A 19,859-nucleotide genomic window follows, 5' to 3' on the forward strand; every position below is an offset into this window, starting at 1 on the left:
AAACCGTAACGCTTCATGCAAGTCACTTGCACACGTACATCACTGCGGACGTCAGCACCGTCGAACCGCGGCACGCTTCGGCAGGTCTCCAACCCCGCTCCTGTTTTCTTCGCTCCCTTCTCGTGACGTCACCGCATAAAGAAGGATGGAAGACGTGTGAGAGAGAGAAAGGGAACAGGCAACACTTAACCGGCACATATGGTAGCTCACATGCACAGAAGGAACTACAGCGCCAACTAGCGGGAGGTTCGGGCCGTGAGAGAGGAGGACGGCGGGGGGGATCAGGCTTCGGAGTCCTGTGCCACATTTGTGGCAAACTTGTTGCCCCGCAGAGCTCCCGAGGACTCCGACCGGCACTGCGACGTTCGCCGAGCGCCAACGACAGACGAGAAGCAGGCTTCGCGTATCGCGCCTTGGCTGAGGAGGGCCCTCGACAACGTAAGGACGCCCGAGTGGCTTTTGCTCGATCGCCAACGGTGGAGGCAGTGTTTTGCGGTGCCTCCACTCCCTTCCTAACTGTGTGCAATAAACGCTTCTGCTCATTGACGTGTGTGTGCGTGTGTGTGTGTGTGTGCGCGCGCGCTTCAAAAATAACCAGCGGCAACGAAGCTTCGGCGGAGACGCCGTCTCTGCGGCGGGAACCAAAATAGGAACCGCTCCAGACACCGTCTGACGCGCGGCGGCGGCCGGCAGTTGAGCCGCTGCTTGAGCAACAAAACGCGATGCCACAGACGCAATCCTGTAGACGATGTACGGTTTCCGTGCTATGTGGCTGTAGGTATATACTGTCAGTCACTGCCACGTCAGCGGTCGTGTCCGCTCGATCGATTCTATGCGGAGTTCTTTACGAGATCTTTGGGTTAGTTCGCGTTCAGCAATAGGCATTATATGATGACGCCCGCATAAATCGAATCGGCTCGCGCTGGCATGGCTGGTTCCGCTGACGGTCCGCTTTCGTCGACGTATTGCTTTTGATGTCCGCTTTCGGTTCGACAAGCAAGAAACACTCGTACTGTAGAGTGCGCACTTCCGATCGTCTTGTTCTGGAATGTCGTCTGTGTAGCCGATAATATGAGGTAGGACCGTGCGAATAATAAAGCCACGTGGAATAAAAGAAGCTCGCCAGCAACAGCGACACAGTGTCAACATGCACACCGCTGTTGGCAGCTGATTAATAAGTCACCTATTCTTTTTCTTTGTGTCAGACGTGCAGTTTACTCTAGACCTCGCGGAAAATTTGCTGGAATGTTCCCCGCCCTCACGTTTATGTATTTATTTATCACTCGTTTCGATATAACAGTTTTCTAGGCAATCTTTTGAAAAGGTGGCTTCTCCATAGTCAATTGTGCACAGTGGGGAAGTATTCGAGTTGCTATTAAAGCAACATGAACGGCGCTTCCGTTTCAGCGTTGTCACTGATGACATGCCAGCATTGCCGTTTTCTAAGAAGACGCGCCGCCCGCTAATGGATGTCGGACAGGCGGTGTTACCTATAGCTATACACGTATAATCAAAGCAGAATAGCGCTGCACTGACATCGGTAATACCCTGGGCCCGAATTCAGAAAACGCTCTTACGCTAGAATTGTTCGTAAGATCCCATTCCATCTAATCCTGTTGCTGGGCATATTATTAGTGAAGGCGGCCGACGAATTGCGAAGAACACTTGCGAATGACAAGCTTTGTGAATTCGGCCCTTGGTTCGTAACTGCTATTTGTCATTGGCTGGCCGGCTTTGCTCACGATATGTCCCACAATAGGATTGGTCGACATTTTCGTTTACGAACGAATCTGGCGGAAGAACTTCTTGTGAATGCGGGCGCTGGAGTAATTTCTGCTATACGATGAAAGTAAAGAACCACGTAGGGTTGTACGGGCAACAAAATACGGTTGATGCGCTATGTTGAGCTTGTGTTCAAAGTGCATTTCCTTTAGAGTTTAAATAAAACATTAACGCCATCACCAACGTCTAAATTACTAAAGTTGTCAAACAAGACACCAACACTTTGAGTTTAACAAGACAACTTCGTTAGCACGCCAAACTTTCGGACGAAACGAATGAATTTGAGGCGCGTGAACATCGTCTGGTTCGTGGATTCAGACAATAATTAAATTGTTTAATGCCATGCAGTTCGCATTGCTTCTATGAATCACTAACATAGACAAATGCTTCATTTAGGCAGCGGCACCTGATGAAACAAATTTTTGTGTGCGTGTCGGCGATTTCTTCTCCTCTGTGTTTACGTCTGCTTGTTTTACGTAACGCTCACATGCAGACTGCAATTACAGGTAAGCTTGCTCTGGACTGCTATTATTACCCCGCTTTCTATAAGCGATAGCAACAAGATCCCAGGGAACAGCTATTCCGCACAAACTTGGCGTCTAACCAACATTTTCGAGTCATTTGTCAAGGAAATAGCTCAGGCCTCAACGAAAAATTGACTACGAGCACAAGCATGCTCGCTATACTCACTCGCACACAAGCACACACGCAGACTCACATACTCACACGCACACACGCGCGCACAAACACAAAAGAAAACGTACATAGCTCCAGATAATAATACACAAATAAAGGCTAAAAAACAACCAAATATAGGAATTAACAGATGCTGTAATTGAAAAGAAAGAAGATCTTCATATAGCGTTAACAAAAAATGTATACAGATTATCACGAGAAACGTCACAATTTGACCAGGAAGATTATTCGACAGTGATATGGCGCTGGAAGACTATTCTGAAATGTTATTTAATACATTTCATGAGTTTGTATAAAAGGTAGCGCGTACCTCTGAAACTGTCTGATAGAGACGTTCCTTAAGTGCCGGAAGTTGCAGTCGGTTGCGTAACCTTCAGCAAGCAATAATAACAAAAGTTAGCTGGGGCGGAAAGCTGCCACAAAACCACAAGGTGCGTCCCTGTCGTCGAGTAGTTAACAAGCTGGATTTGTTCCAGAAGCCCCCTTGTGAAATTGAACAAAGGGACACTGGTTGTCATACCTCACTGGCCTTGAAATAGCAAAGAGTGTTACTCACCGGACAACTAGCTTCTTTTTTCTTCTTTGAGGTTTGTTTCGTTTTTTTTTTTTTCGTTTTTATAAGCTCGTTGTTAGATACATAAGGAACGGTATGGTCGTGCCCAGAAAAAAAAAAACAATTTCTGTCGCGGTGCCTTCTGGTATACCATTAGAACAGCTGAAACATCAAAAAGGAAGCATCGCTTGCTCGTAGGCATGTGATAAGCATGAAATTATCCAGAACTTTTACAGAATACTACTGGTTGACACTCAATCTAGACAGACCTCAAACGGCAATTGGGAAAGGGCTTTGTCCTTGAGTTTCCGCGTAACAAAATTATGTTTCCTCGTATATTCGAATTAAAATCCGAAGGTATACCATGTCTGCAGCTTGCGCGTAAGTCGTACTTTAAGTATTTTCGAGACGCAATTTACTTTGAGAAATTGAATTAGTTCAATAACGCGCACTTGCGCTTGGCAGAGGGCCCGGGAGAATGAGGAACTTCCGCCTCCATCCACTTTCAACGGGTGGAATGGAGGCGGATTTGCTAGGGTGCTTCGAAATCAGTGTACGCTGGCGTATTCGCATTCCGCTGTGGAATCGTCGTGCTGTTGTGACAGCTGGGAATTAATCCTGAAATTTCGCGTTCGGCCACGCAGTGCCACAACCTACTGGGGCACCGGCTAGCCCACGCATTCAAGGCGCGACGTCGTCATTCAGATAAGCATGCAAGTGGCGCGACTTCATTGAGGCTTTTTCTCTGCAGTGACGTGACCCTTTATCGCTGGCCCCACCTGCGCTTTCGAAACATCACACCTTTTGCAGCGAAGCTGTATACCTCTATCAGACAAGGAAACGTTTTTCGTGTCGTTGGCGTAAGCAAAAAACGCCAGGCTAAATATCGAATACAAACAGCTTATCTCCTTTGAAATCAGGCATACAGCATACAGCTCAGCGCTCGTTTTCAAAAGAAAAACCGCAAAACAAGCATCAAAACCACATGATGGATGATGAGGCGCGTGTGAACAATGGGAACACCCTCCGACACGTTCCGGTAAAGATTAGGTTTGCGGCTGCTTCGAAAAGGGTTGACGTCATTGAAAACCCTCGTGTGAAGTGCAAGCCGTATAATGTATGCTAATGACGTCTGCGAATAATGCGAAGCACGTTCCTTCTCCCTTGTGTGTTTCACGGTAAAGATTACGGTTGCGTAAGCTACTCCGAGTGGAAAAGTACCCAACAGCATAGAAATCACGTAGTGACGTCATCACGGTCTAGCAACTCATTTAGTTCATTCCAGGCTACCATGGGTAGACCACGGAAAGTAAATACGCCAGAAGAACAGCGTGAATATAATGTCGTTGTGAAGTAATAAAGGGCGGGGTTAAGTACATTTCACTTGTCTCTGGTTTCACTCTATGTAGAGCCACGTGTGTGAATTCAAGTGACGTCACAATGGGTAAACGTTGTGGGTGTCGTTTACAGCTTCGCTGTCCAACCACCTTCACAGCGTGGATTGGAGCCACAGTTTTTTTTCATTTGGCATTTCATTTACATTTTATTTTTAGGAGCCTCAAACTATATCTCTCCATCCCCTGTCTATGGGCCTCCGAAGCAAGAAGTTTGTGAAAGGTCGTTTTGAATTTCAAGACGAGAAAAGCCAGTCGGATCAGCACTGTCACTCGAACGAAGCCCGGTCGAATGGGAGAATTGCTCATTTAACCGGTTTCTCTTGCTTTGTGTAACGCATAAACAATTTGTCAGGAGTTAGCGTGATTGCGTTATGGGTGGTATATGTCCTCTTCCGGCGTCCCGGATCCTGTTACCACTATAAATAATGTTGACGTGCAGCGTAAATGGAACTACCACCATACTAACCCGTAAATCTTTATAGCATTTTATGTTCTGCCAACTTTGGCAATATTATTATTGTTTCGGCCCTTTAAGAACTGGTAGGAACTGCAGTGGTGCACCACGAGACTCGAAAACATAACGAAGTATGCGTACTTGCAACCGCTCTTTACCTCTTTTCTCACAACTCCTGGTAAAGCACATTCAAGGAACTTCCTCAAATCCAAAGAACCACGTGACATCGTGCTACCAGCGATGACTGCTCTGAAAACAGGCGTTTGTAAAATAATGTTGACATCTTTCTCGGCAAAACGAGTAGATGCGTAGGCTTGTCTCAATACTGGATTCTAAGAAACCACGCGCGACCTACGGGGTGTCTGAAAAGTCAGTGCCTATTTCAAACTTTCAATCAATTTGAAATTTATGGATATACCTTGATGAAACCTATTTTGTCTCGTGCAGCAAAAAAATGAACTTTTACACCGTTTTAAGAATAAACCTAGACCTTGTTCAGACGTTTACGCGGACTCTTATAGGCAGCCAATCCGCGGATTTTCGTAGAAGCAATGTAAGAACGATCGTGAGGACGTCTTGGATTTATGCTTCATTATACAATTCGGATGTTCTTGCCTGGTTCTATATCGCCATGGGGCAGTAAAGACAAACTCGAGAGGAGCAGGCGTCAAGCATATATATATAGAAACAACCAGAGCTCGTTAGGGCCACGAGGCCGGCAAGGTTTCTGACTCGGCCATCCAGGTCAGCTGTGTACTACTCTACAAGTGGTGCTTTATATTCGAGTTTACGTTTAGTTGGCACTTGCCCCGCACTACCCCATTGGTTAGAACTTCGCACACAACTGCAGAGTATCGGTAGTCTAAAGAAACACGAGAGAGAAAAAAGAAAGTTGAACGCAGTAAGTCTACCTGCTTTCATATATTTGTCTCTTTGCTCTCGAAGCGTGCGTACGTCGGTACGAGGGAAAGAACGTGTCTGCGCGACCACGTGATACGCTCGAAGGCGTGGAAATGCAGCACACGAAAACGATATGCCTTCGCATTTCCGCTCTTTGCCCTTTTCTTTCTTTTTGTGTTTTGTCCCAACAAGCCTCTCTTTCGAATGGCACGCTCTAAAAATAAGCGCCGAAGGACAGTTTTCTCTGAGGCAAAGTAGGACAGCCCCTCCCCCCCCCCCTCCTCCCCCTCCTGCCCAACCCCTCTATTGCTACTGCCGATGCGGGCTTCAGGATTGACACGGGAGAAGGGTCTCTGCGAGACGCGCTGAACTTATGACGCGGTTACCGGGAGCTCGCGGAGAGCCTGCACCCCCCACGTGGTCTACGCTGCGCTTGCTGACGCACAGGGCAAACAAGCAGTGCACATGTACATATAGCCGACCTGATTGGTGGATGCACGAGTGATGGAAGGTTGGATGCCGTGGCACAGGTGGAATTCCTTGCTTTATGAGTCGTCAGAAATTATGTATACGCATTCGAGGAAGAGTTTTGAGTGTGGCCATCATTGGCTGTTAAAACAGGCATTTCTTTTTTTACTGTTATGATCACAGGCAGGCGTACGTATACGGGTAATGTATGAATGACTATTGCAATTGGTTGATTTTATGACTGACTGAGTGTCTTACCAATTTCACATGCAGGTAGGTATACCTGTTTCTGCACTCAAGAACGCCATTCGACCTTGTCCTTCATGTAAAATAATGCAAGGCTTGTGATAATGTAACTATTTCATTTCAATGCTATTTCTTTTTCGCGCTTCGTCAATGGTTCCAGTGGCACTCCGCTTACAGTATCACCAAGATCTGCCGGTCGTGAATGGCTAGACGACAGGAAAGGAGTAGAGTCAAACTAAAGGAAGCATTACGTTGTGTAGGTGTAGAGCCTAGATGTTGGTCAGTCTGGAGGATTGGATACCGGCCTTGCTTCCGCCTGCCTGTGTCATCTAGTCGTTGTCGTCGTCACCAAAGACTATTCTTACTAGTTGGGCAGGACAGGTGAAAGTCCAGCGAAGACAAATCTGGGCCCGTAATTCACGTAAGTTCTCTTACGTATAGGAGAGCTTTTCCTCTTCAGTCGCTATTCACAGGCGATTCCGCCGGCCATGACAGCAATCGGCAGTGTAAACTAATCGATCGCTGCGCCGATGGCCCATTGCTGACGGCACTTGCGAACAAGAAATTTTGTGGATACGGGCCGAGGGTCTAGGAGCAAGGCTTAGAACTGCCTTGCCGAAATCAAAGTCGAACAGTTGCAGCTTGCTATTCCTGGTTATGTATGCTTCTTTCCTCTTTATATCGCCGTTGCCTCTTCCCCAGATGCAAAGGTAGCCGATCAGCACAATTTCAACAGCGCGGAGCTGTTTAAGTCGGCCGTAAGTTGTGCCGCGAGCCGCAAAACATTGCTGAGCTATAGTCTAGGCACTATAGCTGAGCGATGAGTCACCTGGGTTGCCTAGCAACCATCTCACGGAGCAGCGTGTGCTTCGCCTCCTCTCCGTGCCATGCAGATGTTGGCTTGACATGGGACATTAAGGAGAGGGAAGGAGAGCACGCGCGCGGCACGCGAAATGCTCGGGGGAGGGAAAGAGAAAATGAGAGCGAGAGAGAGAGAAATCGTAGCAGCACCAGCGAGGCAACGCGCAGAGCTGCTGCCGACGCCGCCTGCGTTTCCCCGTGTTCCCGCGTTCGCGCCGAACGCGCGCGGTGTCCGTGACTGCAGCAGGCGCCTCTGGTATCGGCTCGGCAGGTTTCGACCAGCCACGTCCCGGCAAGTGTGGAGGCGCAGCTTGGCCGTGACGTCACCGGGGAGATAAAGCTCGGAGCCGCCACGATGACGGCAGAACTCTCGTTGACTCTGTGGCGAGTACATGTACCCTCGACATGGGATGACCGAAAAAGATCCGGACACCCGAAAAAGAAGCCGCTCATCTTGAAGTGCGTCGCGCGGCCAAGCGAGAATCTGCGCGTCGGCGGCGAGTCGATTCGGAATACCGTGCCTAGCAGCACTTAGCATTTCTTGCACAACTTAGCCAAGCCTAGTAAAACCTGGAAGAAAAGCTAGGTCGGTCACCAGCTCCGCTGTTTACTCCAGCCTTGCACCACTATTGCAAGCTGCCCACGTGGTTTTTTTTTTTTTTTTTTGACCAGGAATGGTGTTTGCGACGCTGTTAAGTTAAGCCACATATCCAAATTCGCCATCTTGTTAGCTCTGATTGGCGAACATGGTGGCTGCTACATCTCTGATTGGCTCCAAACGCGAAGCTGGCGCACTTTGACAGGGTCGAGAATACCACTCCTGCTTGTCATCATTTTCAACTTTCGCCTCTCTTTGTGCCATGAATAAAGGAATGCTCAGTGCATTCTGTGATCTCGTCATTTCCGGTTTATCTCAGAGCGTCACGTGAGAAGAACCAGGCAGTAGCGGCGCGGTCATGGCGGACCAGGAAGATGAAGGCAAAGGGACTGCGAAAAAGGAGGTTCGCGTGTTCGGTCGGCCCGAGCTGGCCTCCAAGGTGGCCATGTTCCAGAAGAAGGCCGAAGACCACGATCGTCAACAAAAGGACAACCCTTTCTCGGAACGCTGGGACGGATCCAGCTCCGGTGCCCTGTCCAAAGACGACCCCCGGTGAGTTCCATCTTTTTGTTCAAAATTGGGAGGACGCTTAAGCTTCGCTTTTAAGAATGGAAAGCGATAACATTCAAAGATTCCTGACTGCATGCTTCTCACGCTTCCCGGCAACTGCAGCTTAAGCAACCGTAATGGTTACCGGGAAACATTAGCGGCGAACGCTATGCACGAAGGCGAGCTTTCTGGTAGAAATGCGGCCTCTTGCGTGGGGCGATCCCGGAGATATTGCACAGCCGCGCCAAGCATAATTTTCAGGTTTCCGTTTTTGTTTCGTCCTTTGATATTTCAGTCTGAGAAGATAAAAGGCATGCGCTGTGGGTGTTTTGTTTCATGACATTTGTTTGTGGATTGTCATTCTCAAAATTCCAGGGAATATGCCAAGAATGCAAGACAAGGTATGAGCGACATTAATGATAGAATGGTGTGGCATACCTAAATATATTTGGAGAGCGTGCGTGGGTGGGGATGATTTTCTCTGCCGCGGACGCCAATGCCGACACCGACGCCGGTTTTCTGCGACACGGGGCCCTTAACGCTATCGCGTTAAAACCAATTCATTCATCCAGAGGTGATGAAGACAAGCCTTTACGTAGCACCTTAGCAGACGACGCGCGTACCTGGTGGTTATAGCTGACGTGGCGCACAACACTTCGCCTCCGAGATTTTCACACGCGCCGCAGGAGCCGTTAAATCTCTGAGGTCATGCAGAGCAGCCGCGCTGATTCTCAACATTCCTAGTCCTGTGTCATTTCCAGCGAGTGGTAATGGCAGCGTTTATTCCCGTTTCGGTACAGTACCCTATTCTAGCCACTGTAGTTTCGGTATTGAAAATGTCTCTTCTTTTTTGCGAGCTTTTCGTGGCGCATCCAGTCGTATTTCAAAAGTAAAATATTGCGTGGATGCTGCTATATACCGGGTGTTGAAAATTAAGCTTTACGGAATTTAAAAAAAAAATCGCCTGCGACAGGTAGCATAATTCTTATCGTTGACCTGGATATTTGAAGAGGCGGACATTAGTAGCACGAGAGATCGAAACACATATTCAACTAATGAACAACAATTACTAATGAACTTCTTAGTTAATTACTTTACGATACATATTGCAATTTACGAATTGTAGCCGGTGAGTTTGCAGGACGCATCCACTTGAAATGAATTTCCAGGATGACATTAGTTTCGAGATATTATTTCCCAAAGTGTGGGACGAAATACATGGGCGTTCCAGTTACTTTTGTGCTTCAATGTATAAAACATCAGTTTGGTAAAAAAGTAAGTGGAACAACAGTGCATTTTTACAGCGAGTTTGAAGGCGCATATCTCCAAACTGATGCCATTCTGGAAATTCATTACAAGTGGATACGCCTGACAAGCTCACCGGCTACAATTCGTAAATTGCAATATGTGTCGTAAAGTAATTAACTGAGAAGTTATTAGTGATTTTGTGTTAATTAGTTGAATATGTGTTTCGATTTTTCGTGCTACTAATGCCCGCCTCATCGAAGAACCCCGCTCAATGATAAGAATTATGCTACCTGCCACAGGCGATTTCTAAAAATTCCGTAAAACTTAAAAATGAACACCCTGTATATATGATATATATATATATATATATATATATATATATTATATATATATACATTATCTGAAGCTATAGGCTATTTAGGCGTTCGTAATTTTTGTTGCAGTTGGCCTTTACGACTTTTTTGTTCTTCGCTGTCCGCCGCTTTCAACAATAATCCTTCTAGGTAACTTTTGCAAATTTCGCCACGCCTATTAATCTTGCTTTCCGTGAAAAAACTCTTGTGTGCGTGTCGTCACCGAAACAGCGTGAAAAAAGGAGATTTAGTAGAAACCAGAAGTTACGAAACTTGCATTTGTACCCCATATGGTGCCGTCGCTGTCTAAAGCCAAGTGATTTCGACATAGGCTCATAAATGCTCGCTATTTAGGCTTTCGCGGATCTCCAATTATGGGTGCCGCATTCGAGAATGCGAAGATGTGTTGGAAAACATTAGTTGGCGCTGCGCTGACGACAACTACGTGACATTAAATGTGCTCGCGCAAGCTCAGGCTGGCGCCAGCCTTTCGGCCAGGGAGACATCGATGACAGACAGATAAACGTGCGGACTTAAAAAAAGACTTAAAAAACAAAAACACCCGTAGTGGCGATTTAGCGGTAAATGCGAGAGCAATGCGTTAGTTCATTACGTCACACCTCTTTGATGCCCCGGATCCACGATTTCGACAGCGTTCACCACATTGCAAAGTGTTGTTCAGGAGCTGCTCGACACACGACCTGCCTCTTCGACGAGCGAACTGAACTAGCGGTGGTCCGGAGGAGACCATCGTCAGTAGCACTATATATACATATATAGATTCCCACACTTCACACGCATGCACTTTTTTCACTTTGACACTCCTATTGCTGACGCGTTAAAAATGTCGCAGTTTCGCCCGAAAGGCGAAGCATCGATTGCAATAGCAAATTGGTAGGCAGCTATACGAAGTAAGGATAGTAGTTTTATCGGCCGTGTAAACTTGCAAACATTCGCTTATTAACTAAATTAACAAGCATGGTGTCAGCGCACACAGGTAAACATCAACACATCACACTCGATGACCGCGGACACGCGCTGTCAAAACGCTGGCGTGAGGAAGCGTGGTGGCAGCAGCGAACAAATCGTGCTGTCTGTCGCTTCAGCGCAAACTGAGCGGCGATAACACAGCACGCACAAAGATATGAGCCGTCGGCGCACCTGGACTCTGCCTTCAAAGTAGATCGCTTTCAAGATAGAGCGCGCGCGGCCGCGCAATACGCAGTTGCTGCCGGAGTAAAACACCCCCCCCCCCCCCGCCCCGCCCCCGTTGTCTTTTGCGCGCTTCTTCCCCGCTTTCCTACCTTGCGCGCGCGAGATTAATCCGCGATTGTCGGCTTCCCTCGCACGCTTGCACTCGCACATACGGCGCGCGGCGACGGTGTTATCGCCCTTGAACTTTACACGAAACATCACGGCGACGCCGACGACGGCGGCAAAAATATGCCTTGGCGAAGAACCGCACCTATGTGGAGCCAACGCCGGCTAGAATGCGCCACTGCAGTTTAAGTGTGTAGCCAAAATGTGCTGACGCGTCCGGTAAGAAAGCCACGGAAGTGACAGGACGTATCGAATAACAGACACGCGCTCCTATCAACGCTTGCTAAAGCTCGACACGTCCAGCCCAGCTCTGCCCATGGTCATACTCGTTCCGGGCAGCGCGTAGCATGCCGGAAGCTGGACACATGCGCCTCAAGATGAGCTGGCGCAAAATTGGGGCTCGTGTTTCTGAAAGCTGTTTCCTCCGCCCGCAAATAGGCCGTGTGTTATGTTGACACGCGATGTTTTCGCGCTAGTTGCCCATAGAGGCTACGACGCTTAATTTGCCTTGTTCCCGAGTTGTAGATGGTGTCGGTTTCGTCCCTACTTTCTTTCTCGCTTCTCCATTAAGTCATCGTCTGCAACGAAGTTCACTCTCTCGCTCTCGTGTACGTCTGCTTGCAGGTACGGCCACCCCGAGGAAGGATCGAAGACCGAGAAACGCGGCCAGCAGGCCGGGAAGCTGATAAGCAGCGAGGTTCGCGTACTATGCGAGAACCTGCACGAGTTCGGTACCGAGCAGCCAGACGGAACGCGGGCTATCACGTTCGGGGAGCTCTTCCAGGTAGGTCTTCCTCTTATCACGAGCAGCACTCAGCGAGTCCTTGTTTTAATCACTTGTATTTTTATTGCGATAGCAATAAAAATACAAGTGCAGATCACATATATCGTGAAGCCTTGTATCGAGCTGCCGCCACTAGTAAAGCCGTGTATCCGTGGCTATTCGCTTGGGAGCGCTTGAGCAGCGGCGCGCGAGCGCGGCGGCGCGAGGCAAAGCTGAGCACGAAAATGCTTGATTCGAAACAAATGCATGCTTGAAATGCGTAATTGACATGTTTGCGATTCAAGCAATACTTAAAAAGTTCAATAATTAAAAGCAATTAATTCATTCATACTTCGTGATGAAAAAAATACTGGCTGTAAGTACACACGACCATCACATAGCTAATATGCAGTCGGTACGATTTCTCAAGAGCTGTTGTCTTTTTTTTTTTTAATCTTAGTCCAAATTAACTGGGACACCCGGTATATGCCATATCCACTAGGCCATCGCGACGTGCTTCGCCCGGACAGTGCTGACTGGCGAACAAATTAAGGCATGAGTACAGGAATGTAGCAGTGAACCCACTCACGTACACCCACCCCCGACTTCGGGCATTAAAAAAATTGTTCAGACGAAAGTATACGAAGCATCACGTGCCTCGGCCTCACCACACCGCGCGTATATATAGTCATCGTTGGCGCAGCTAAACCAAACCGTAACTTTAGTTGCCGACACCCTTCGAAGCGACGCAGATTAGGCCTAATGGCCTCGGCCACGCGCGGCCATGACGAGAATTCACCGCTGGGCGATGTGATAACAAGCCGTAAGATGTCGCGGAAGGCTTGCCGCTAATATGAATTCACAAGGGTGGCACACCGGTGATCGGTCCCAAGGCCACGCGCACAGGTTAATTACACATACGGTTGTTCAAGCGGCGTATGGGTACAAGTCAGCCAATCGACAAAATCTGTCAAAACTTATTTTCCTTCGCGCAGTGAATCCCCCCCCCCCCCACCCCATTCCCCTAAGTTGATGTCAGCTTTCCTGAAAAACGAGTCGCAGTTTCGCCTGAAAGACGAAGCATCGAATGCGATAGCAAATTAGTAGACATCTATAAGTATGGATGTTAGTTTTATCGGCCGTTTAAACTTGCAAACATTCGCTTACTAACTAAAATAACAAGCATGGAGCCAGCGCGCACAGGCACACATGTGCATGACCGCATCACACTCGATGACCGCGGACACTCGCTGTCAAAACGCTGGCGTGAGGAAGCGCGGCTGCGGCGAACGAAGTGACCTTCGTGCTGTCTATCGCTTCAACTCAAACTGAGTGGCGAGAATTATTATTATTTAATTTGAAAACATACACAGGAAAGGGAAAGCGAGGAGCAAGGCTGGCAACTGCCACCGGAAGGGGCACAACGCCTGCCTACTCTTCAGAAAGGAGGAGACAAACATAGAAATGGAAGATAGGAAGGCGGGGAGGAAAGAAGAGCGAGATGACAAATCTCAAAGAACAAAGTAGAACACACCGTAGGGCCCGTCACTGCAGGCCACGCTACTAAAGAATGTAAAATATAAGAAATAATTTCTGGGTTACAAACGTACCCATAAGTTCGTTACGTCTAGAAAAATGAGGAGAGCGCAATGGGCCTGATTGCGTCGAGACGCACAACCACTGGGGTACATACACTCGTCTAGGGTGGTACACCGCAGGCCAAGGAGATGATAGTCCCTCACTAGTGGCATGCGCTTCGCACTGAAAACGGGACACTCCGGGTGGCGCGGGGTGTCCCCTGCGTCTTCTCTGGACCTCAATAAAGTTATTTCACTCACTCACTCCAATATCAGGTGCTGAAGTGTCTCGCAGCAACCGCAAGACGTACACGATGGATACACGTCCTTGTCTGTATAAACGTTCGCACACGTTCACACAGCCAACCCTTAGCTTCAGGAGTTGCGCTCTAGCGCGACGAGGCAAGCCTCGACCGCGAACACGCGGCGGGAACGTTCCATTTGCGACGCGCTGGTCTGGATTCTGCTTGAGTAGGTGGCGACGAATCAGCAGACGAGCGTCATCAAGCTTGCACAAAATTTCAGGGCAAGCACAGTCGTTATGAGTGCAAGTTGAAGCCGGCCGATCAGCCTCTTCATTTCCGGCGATCCCTACGTGTGAAGGTATCCATTGGGAAACGAGAGATACCCCACGTGATGAAATTTTGTTGACTGAGTCAGTAATGCTGCGCACAAGTGGTCAATCAACCTGACTGCGTTGTAATCTGCTAAGTGCAGCGCGGGAGTCCGTAAGTATGACAATCTTCGGTGCGGTTAACTCCTCTTGCACGTATTTTAGTGCAACATTAATTGCTGCAAGCTCCGCAGTTGTTGACGAGGCTGGATGGGGTATATGAAATATGCGTCGTACTTGAGTCGAAGGGCATAAAAAAGCTGCAGAGGCGCCTTGACCGTCGCTGTGTACAGATGCATCTGTAAATACTTGAAGGTAATCTAGAAATCTGTCAAACATGTGCGACTGAGCCAGTTGGAATATGGCCGAAACAGACATATCAGACTTTTTGTGTATGTCAGGGATTGTAAGGTAAATTGGCAGTACGTGTTTGTTGATATCTTTCGGAGCATCAGGTTCAGAAGCATCATGTTCAGAAATGTCAATAATGTTCATAAATAATGCCGCCATTTTTCCAATGAGAGAAAATGGGCGGTGAAACAGACGATCAAGGAGAGATTGACCATTCGATGCGCGATGCACCAGTCAGGTGCATACGCTCAATATGAAATAGAGCTATCTGGTCTGCTTGCGGCCTCAGGGGTAACTGATGCGCTTCAGTGAGTAAGGGAACAGATTGCGCCTCACGAGGTAATCCCAGCATTAGTCGAAGGGCAACGCGATGATCTCGTTCCAGTTGGGCCATCAAACTAGGTGGTACGTTCAGGACTGGTAACGCGTACATCATGCCTGAGAGTACAGACGACTGGTACACCTGCAGAGCCGTTGTTTGGTCGCAGCCAGCACCTCTAGCAGTCAAGGAGGCCACATACTTGAGGGATTGCGATTTGCGTCGTACAAATTTAACGGCAGGATGCCAAGAGACGCGATCATCCACAATTAAGCCCAAATAACGATGTTGTTGAACCCAGCTTATCGGCGTTTCGTCAAGGTGCAGTTGGCTAATTGTTCGACTAGCGCGTTGTTTAGGGTGTGCTATTGCAGCCGACTTAGCAGGTGCTATCTGTAGGCCAACTTCACCCAAGTACTCCGAAGTCGCTTTCAGAGCTCTTTGCAAGCTTGCACGAATCCGCAGGTCAAGGTGCGAAGGGCCGCTTATCCACAGAGCAATATCATCTGCATAGATAGCTATGCTCACAGGGAGGTCACTGTCCCGAGACTTGGAATCGCGGCGAGTACGGTATTAAACAGAAGCGGCGATAAAACACTGCGCGGCGATAAAACACTACCCTGTGGGACACCGCACTTTACAGTGCGGGATTCACTTGTTATTGCTCCGACACGCACTTTCATCCGGCGCTCCGATAGGAAATTGTGCACAAAGTGGAGCAGATGACCCGAAATTTCCGCGGTTGCAAGAGCGAAAATAATCGCCTTATGCGAAACCGAGTCGAAAGCTTGCTGTATGAAGAGCATGTAGGCAGAGTGCTTATTTCCTTTAGCAAATTCAAGCGCTGAGACCAGGTATGAAATGCTATCCAGAGCGGAACGGCCGCGACGAAAACCACTCATCACATCAGGGAAAAAATTTGCTTCTCTAGCCTGACATCTAGGCGAAACAGGACCATTCGCTCCATTAACTTGATGACATTTGAGGCTAGGGATATTGGCCGGTAGGACTTGAGGTGTCTTGCAGGGCGCCCAGACTTTAAAATTGGTATTACGACGGACTATTTCCACTCAGCAAGAATAACACCGGTTCTCCATACTTCATTATACTCGTCCAGTATACGGTCATGAAAACTCTTATCAATGTTCCGTAATACTTGATTCGTCACACTGTCTTCACCTGAGCTAGTGCGGCGCTTGGAGAGGCAAAGTGCGTGTCGCAGCTCCTCAAGAGTGAAGTCTGCCTCGTCCACCTGGCAGGTTGGACCGTAGGAAGCAGTTATGGTACTCTGACTTGCCAAAGAAAGAAGGTCATCATTTGTGGTGTCACTGGACATAGGAGAGACGAAAAGGTCTGCAAATGTCTCCGCTAGAATTTTTGGTACCTGGCCAGTCGCTATGCACAATGCAGCCGTAGGGATCTTGCAGATTTTGGAAGTGCGGAGCGCCTTCAGTATGTGCCATACACTTCCAAAACCACTTCCAGTATGCAGCGAACTACATAAGGCTGCCCATCTCTTGCGACGAAGCTGTTTTGTATGCCGCCGTATGGCTGCATCAATGCGATTATAGATAGTCCAGTCGGTGCGTCGTTTAGAGAGCTGTGCCCGCCTATAAGCGCGGCGTCGACATGGGCGGAGCCGCAAAAGCTTAAGATCGAGAACACAACACGCACAAAGGTATGAGCCGTCGGCACACCTGGACTCTGCCCCCAACGCAGATCGCTTTCAATATATCGATCCTGCGCGACCGCACTAGGCCTCGCAATACGTAGCTGCTGCCAGGAGTCCAACGCCGCCCGTTCGCCCGCCCCTCGCCCCCTTTTCCTTCCCCTCCCCCCGGTGCCTTACGCGCGACCGGTAGACGGCGCACTTCCTCCCCGCTTTCCTCGCTTGCCCGATCGTGGGCTCCCCTCATCGCTTTCACTCGCAAGTACAGCATACGGCGCGCGGCGACGGTGTTATCACCCTTGGAACCTTATACGGAACATCACGGCGACGGCAAAAATGTGCCTGGAGTGTCCAAATCATAGCTATCGCAATAAAAAAATTCAGCGGTGATTTAGCGGTAAATGCTAGAGAAATGCGTTAGCATTACGTCGCATCTCTTTGAGGTCCCGTATCCATGATTTAGACCGCGTTCGCCACATTGCAAAGTGTTAGTCAGGAGCTCACTCGAGACACGTCCTGCCTCTTCCGAGGAGTGCAGTACAACTTACGGTTGTCCGGAGCAGACCACCGTCAGTTGCACTCTGTATGAATTATATATATGCACTTTTTCCCCTTTGACATGCCTAATGGTAACGCATTAAAAGAAACAAAAAAGTTAGTTCATTATGCGAGTAAATACGGGTCATTTGCTGGAAGTGCGCCTAACAGTTCACGCTGTAAAAGCTCATCTCGGTAAAAGCCCTCGTGACCTTTTTTTTTTTCCCCTTTTGCGCACCGCAGCTGTACACGAGCATCTCGAACAAGGTGGTGGGGATCCTGCTGCGCGCGCGCAAGCACGGACTCGTCGACTTCGAGGGCGAGATGCTGTATCAGAAGCAAGACGACGGCGTCGTCATCCGGCTGCTGCGTCCCATCGCCGACATACACCGCGAGATGGGCCACAACCCGGCGCTGGCGCAGCTTCCCAAGACCACTCCCGTGCTGCTGGGAGCCAAGAAGACGGCCGCTTCGTAGCCCCAACACGCTGCTCGGCGGCTTGATATATTGTGCTCGTTCGGGCCCTGCAAAACGCCGGGGATAGCTGACCAGCGAGTTCAGCTGCTTCTCTGCCTGTACACGTTCCGCTTGCAAATGCAAAACAAAAGCTGTAACGATGATTTCGTTTTTCTATCCGGAAAGCAATAAAGACGCACTTCGAAAGCTTCCAGCGGTGGAATTCCTCGCAGGTCATTTATTTGGCCGTTGCGTGAAGGTAGTCGGAACAACAAGTGTAATAACGACGAGGACAGAGTACATTACTTCTGTTGAAAGGTTTCTTAGTGGCTGAGAGAGGAACAACGAAATTTGCAGCGCGGTGTCTTTCGTATCGGATCTTGAGCCTGACGTAGTGGCGCAGCGTTGGTTTCACAACTGAAAATAAGCAAGACTCTAGAAGGGGAAAACAGTGAAAAAGTAAGCATGATTGAAGATTGCAAGCCTCGCGAAGGTGTACTCCATATAATAAAAGGCAGGAACAGGATGATTTAAAAAATAACTCAATTCGACAACAGTTCAGATGATTGAACTTTTGTTTTCATTTGCAAGCTCGTTTTGTTCTGCTGGACTTACTCAATTGTCAGCAAGCGAAGGGGGACGTTTTGTGTGCCACGTAGGGTGCTCGTTAAGTCTGACTGCCCTCACAGCCTGAGCCAGACGGCGTTGCTACATAATCGGTCTCCTTACTTTCATTGGGCGTTCGCTGGCTTGCCCTATATTTCCTTTATGCAAGCACACACTTGGGTCACCTAGTACAGGCGAGCTCTTGCGGAAACAGCGCAGTGAAACGGATGGAAGCAGAAGAAAAAAAAACACCGGCGCTATTTCTGTCTTTCTTCGTTTTTTTTTTTTTTCTGTGCCGCTGATAAAATGTGATAAGTTGAACGTCCATTAACAATTTTGTTGCCACTTAAAAAAAAGAAGAAAGGGAGAGAGAGGAGAGAGAAGGAGGTAGTGTGTTTTTCCCCGCTTCTTATGCTTTGTTTTACGCCTGTTTCCAAGAGGGTGCATCTGTTTCGTTGAATCGCACATACCATACATGCATTTTTTTCTTGTATCACAACTGTTGGCTTGGCCCTGCTGTAGGGGGATAACATCGGCTTCACTCGAACGAATGTTTTCTCATACCTGAACGCGAGGATTGGTCTATTATATTAATGGCTGCTTCTAGTTTATAGATTACCACCACGTAGACTCGGGCCAAGATTGCGGCGATTCGTTCGGGGATTAAAGTCCGGCTAAAGTGATTCTGAGTGTCGTGAGTGCAGTGTCTTTTGCCTCATGCAAGGGTTTGACAGCGGTAGTCTCGTTCGAATTCTAACGAGTCACGTGAGTAGAGATGAAACTCGGGCACATTTTGGTAGTTTTAGATAGAGGCCTCACTGCTACATTTGGAGACAAACTTTCGTTCATTTCGAATAGCATTATTTGATTATACTCCGACGGCCCCTTAATATCTCCCTTTCATTTCTCGGCTTTGCCGCAACATAGATGTGGGTGCAGTGGTGCACGCTTTACAGGGTACGACGAGTATGAAACAGACTGCTTGTTTACGCACAGAGGACTCAATGACTCCCGGTCTCGCTCCCCGGAAGAGCTCACTAAATTTAGCGGGTGACAAAGAGAATGGCAAGGTGATATAGCCTGTTGATGTGTAGGACCCTCTAGCTGGCACCAATTTTGCTGCGCAGCTAAAACGTTGTTTAAAAAAAAATCTCGCAGTTTCGCACGAAAGGCGAAGCATCGATTGCGATAGCAAATTAGTAGAGAGCTATTCGGAGTAGGGATAGTAGTTTTATCGGCTGCATAAACTTATACACATTGGCTTACTAACTGAATTAACAATCGTGGTGTCAGCGCGCACAAGCAAACATGAATAGATCACACTGAATGACCGCAGCCAACGACTGTCAAAACGCTGGCAGCAAGCGCAGGTTCGCGCGGTCTATCGCTTCAACGGAAACTGAGCGGCGAATTCACAGCGCATACAAAGGTCAGAGCTGTGTGGAGATAAGAGACGGTGCGGGCGACCGGCACCGCCGAGGCAAAGGAGAAGTCGTTGGCAGAGGAGAAGCTGCCCCCCCCTCCCCCCTCTTCCCGTTTCTTG

At 48.5% G+C, this 19,859-nt stretch overlaps 1 protein-coding gene across 1 annotated transcript; it reads left to right on the forward strand.

Annotated features, from left to right (window-relative positions):
- Positions 1-251: 251 nt before the first annotated feature.
- LOC119442006 (actin-binding Rho-activating protein) lies at positions 252-17,922 on the forward strand. Its single transcript, XM_037706702.2, has 4 exons — positions 252-438; positions 8,275-8,507; positions 12,050-12,209; positions 17,498-17,922. The coding sequence occupies exons 2-4, from the start codon at positions 8,314-8,316 to the stop codon at positions 17,729-17,731; spliced, it is 588 nt and encodes a 195-aa protein (XP_037562630.1). The 5' UTR covers positions 252-438; positions 8,275-8,313; the 3' UTR covers positions 17,732-17,922.
- The last annotated feature ends 1,937 nt before the right edge of the window (positions 17,923-19,859 follow it).

Source organism: Dermacentor silvarum, chromosome 2 (genome assembly GCF_013339745.2).
Source record: "Dermacentor silvarum isolate Dsil-2018 chromosome 2, BIME_Dsil_1.4, whole genome shotgun sequence".
NCBI classification, from domain to species: domain Eukaryota; kingdom Metazoa; phylum Arthropoda; class Arachnida; order Ixodida; family Ixodidae; genus Dermacentor; species Dermacentor silvarum.

Bases quoted from the DNA above. Each gene is read 5' to 3' on its own strand.
- LOC119442006 (XM_037706702.2), top strand. From the start codon at position 8,314: ATGGCGGACCAGGAAGATGAAGGCAAAGGGACTGCGAAAAAGGAGGTT. The intron at 8,508-12,049 runs GTGAGTTCCATC...GTCTGCTTGCAG, and splicing joins CTGTCCAAAGACGACCCCCG to GTACGGCCACCCCGAGGAAG. The intron at 12,210-17,497 runs GTAGGTCTTCCT...TGCGCACCGCAG, and splicing joins CGTTCGGGGAGCTCTTCCAG to CTGTACACGAGCATCTCGAA.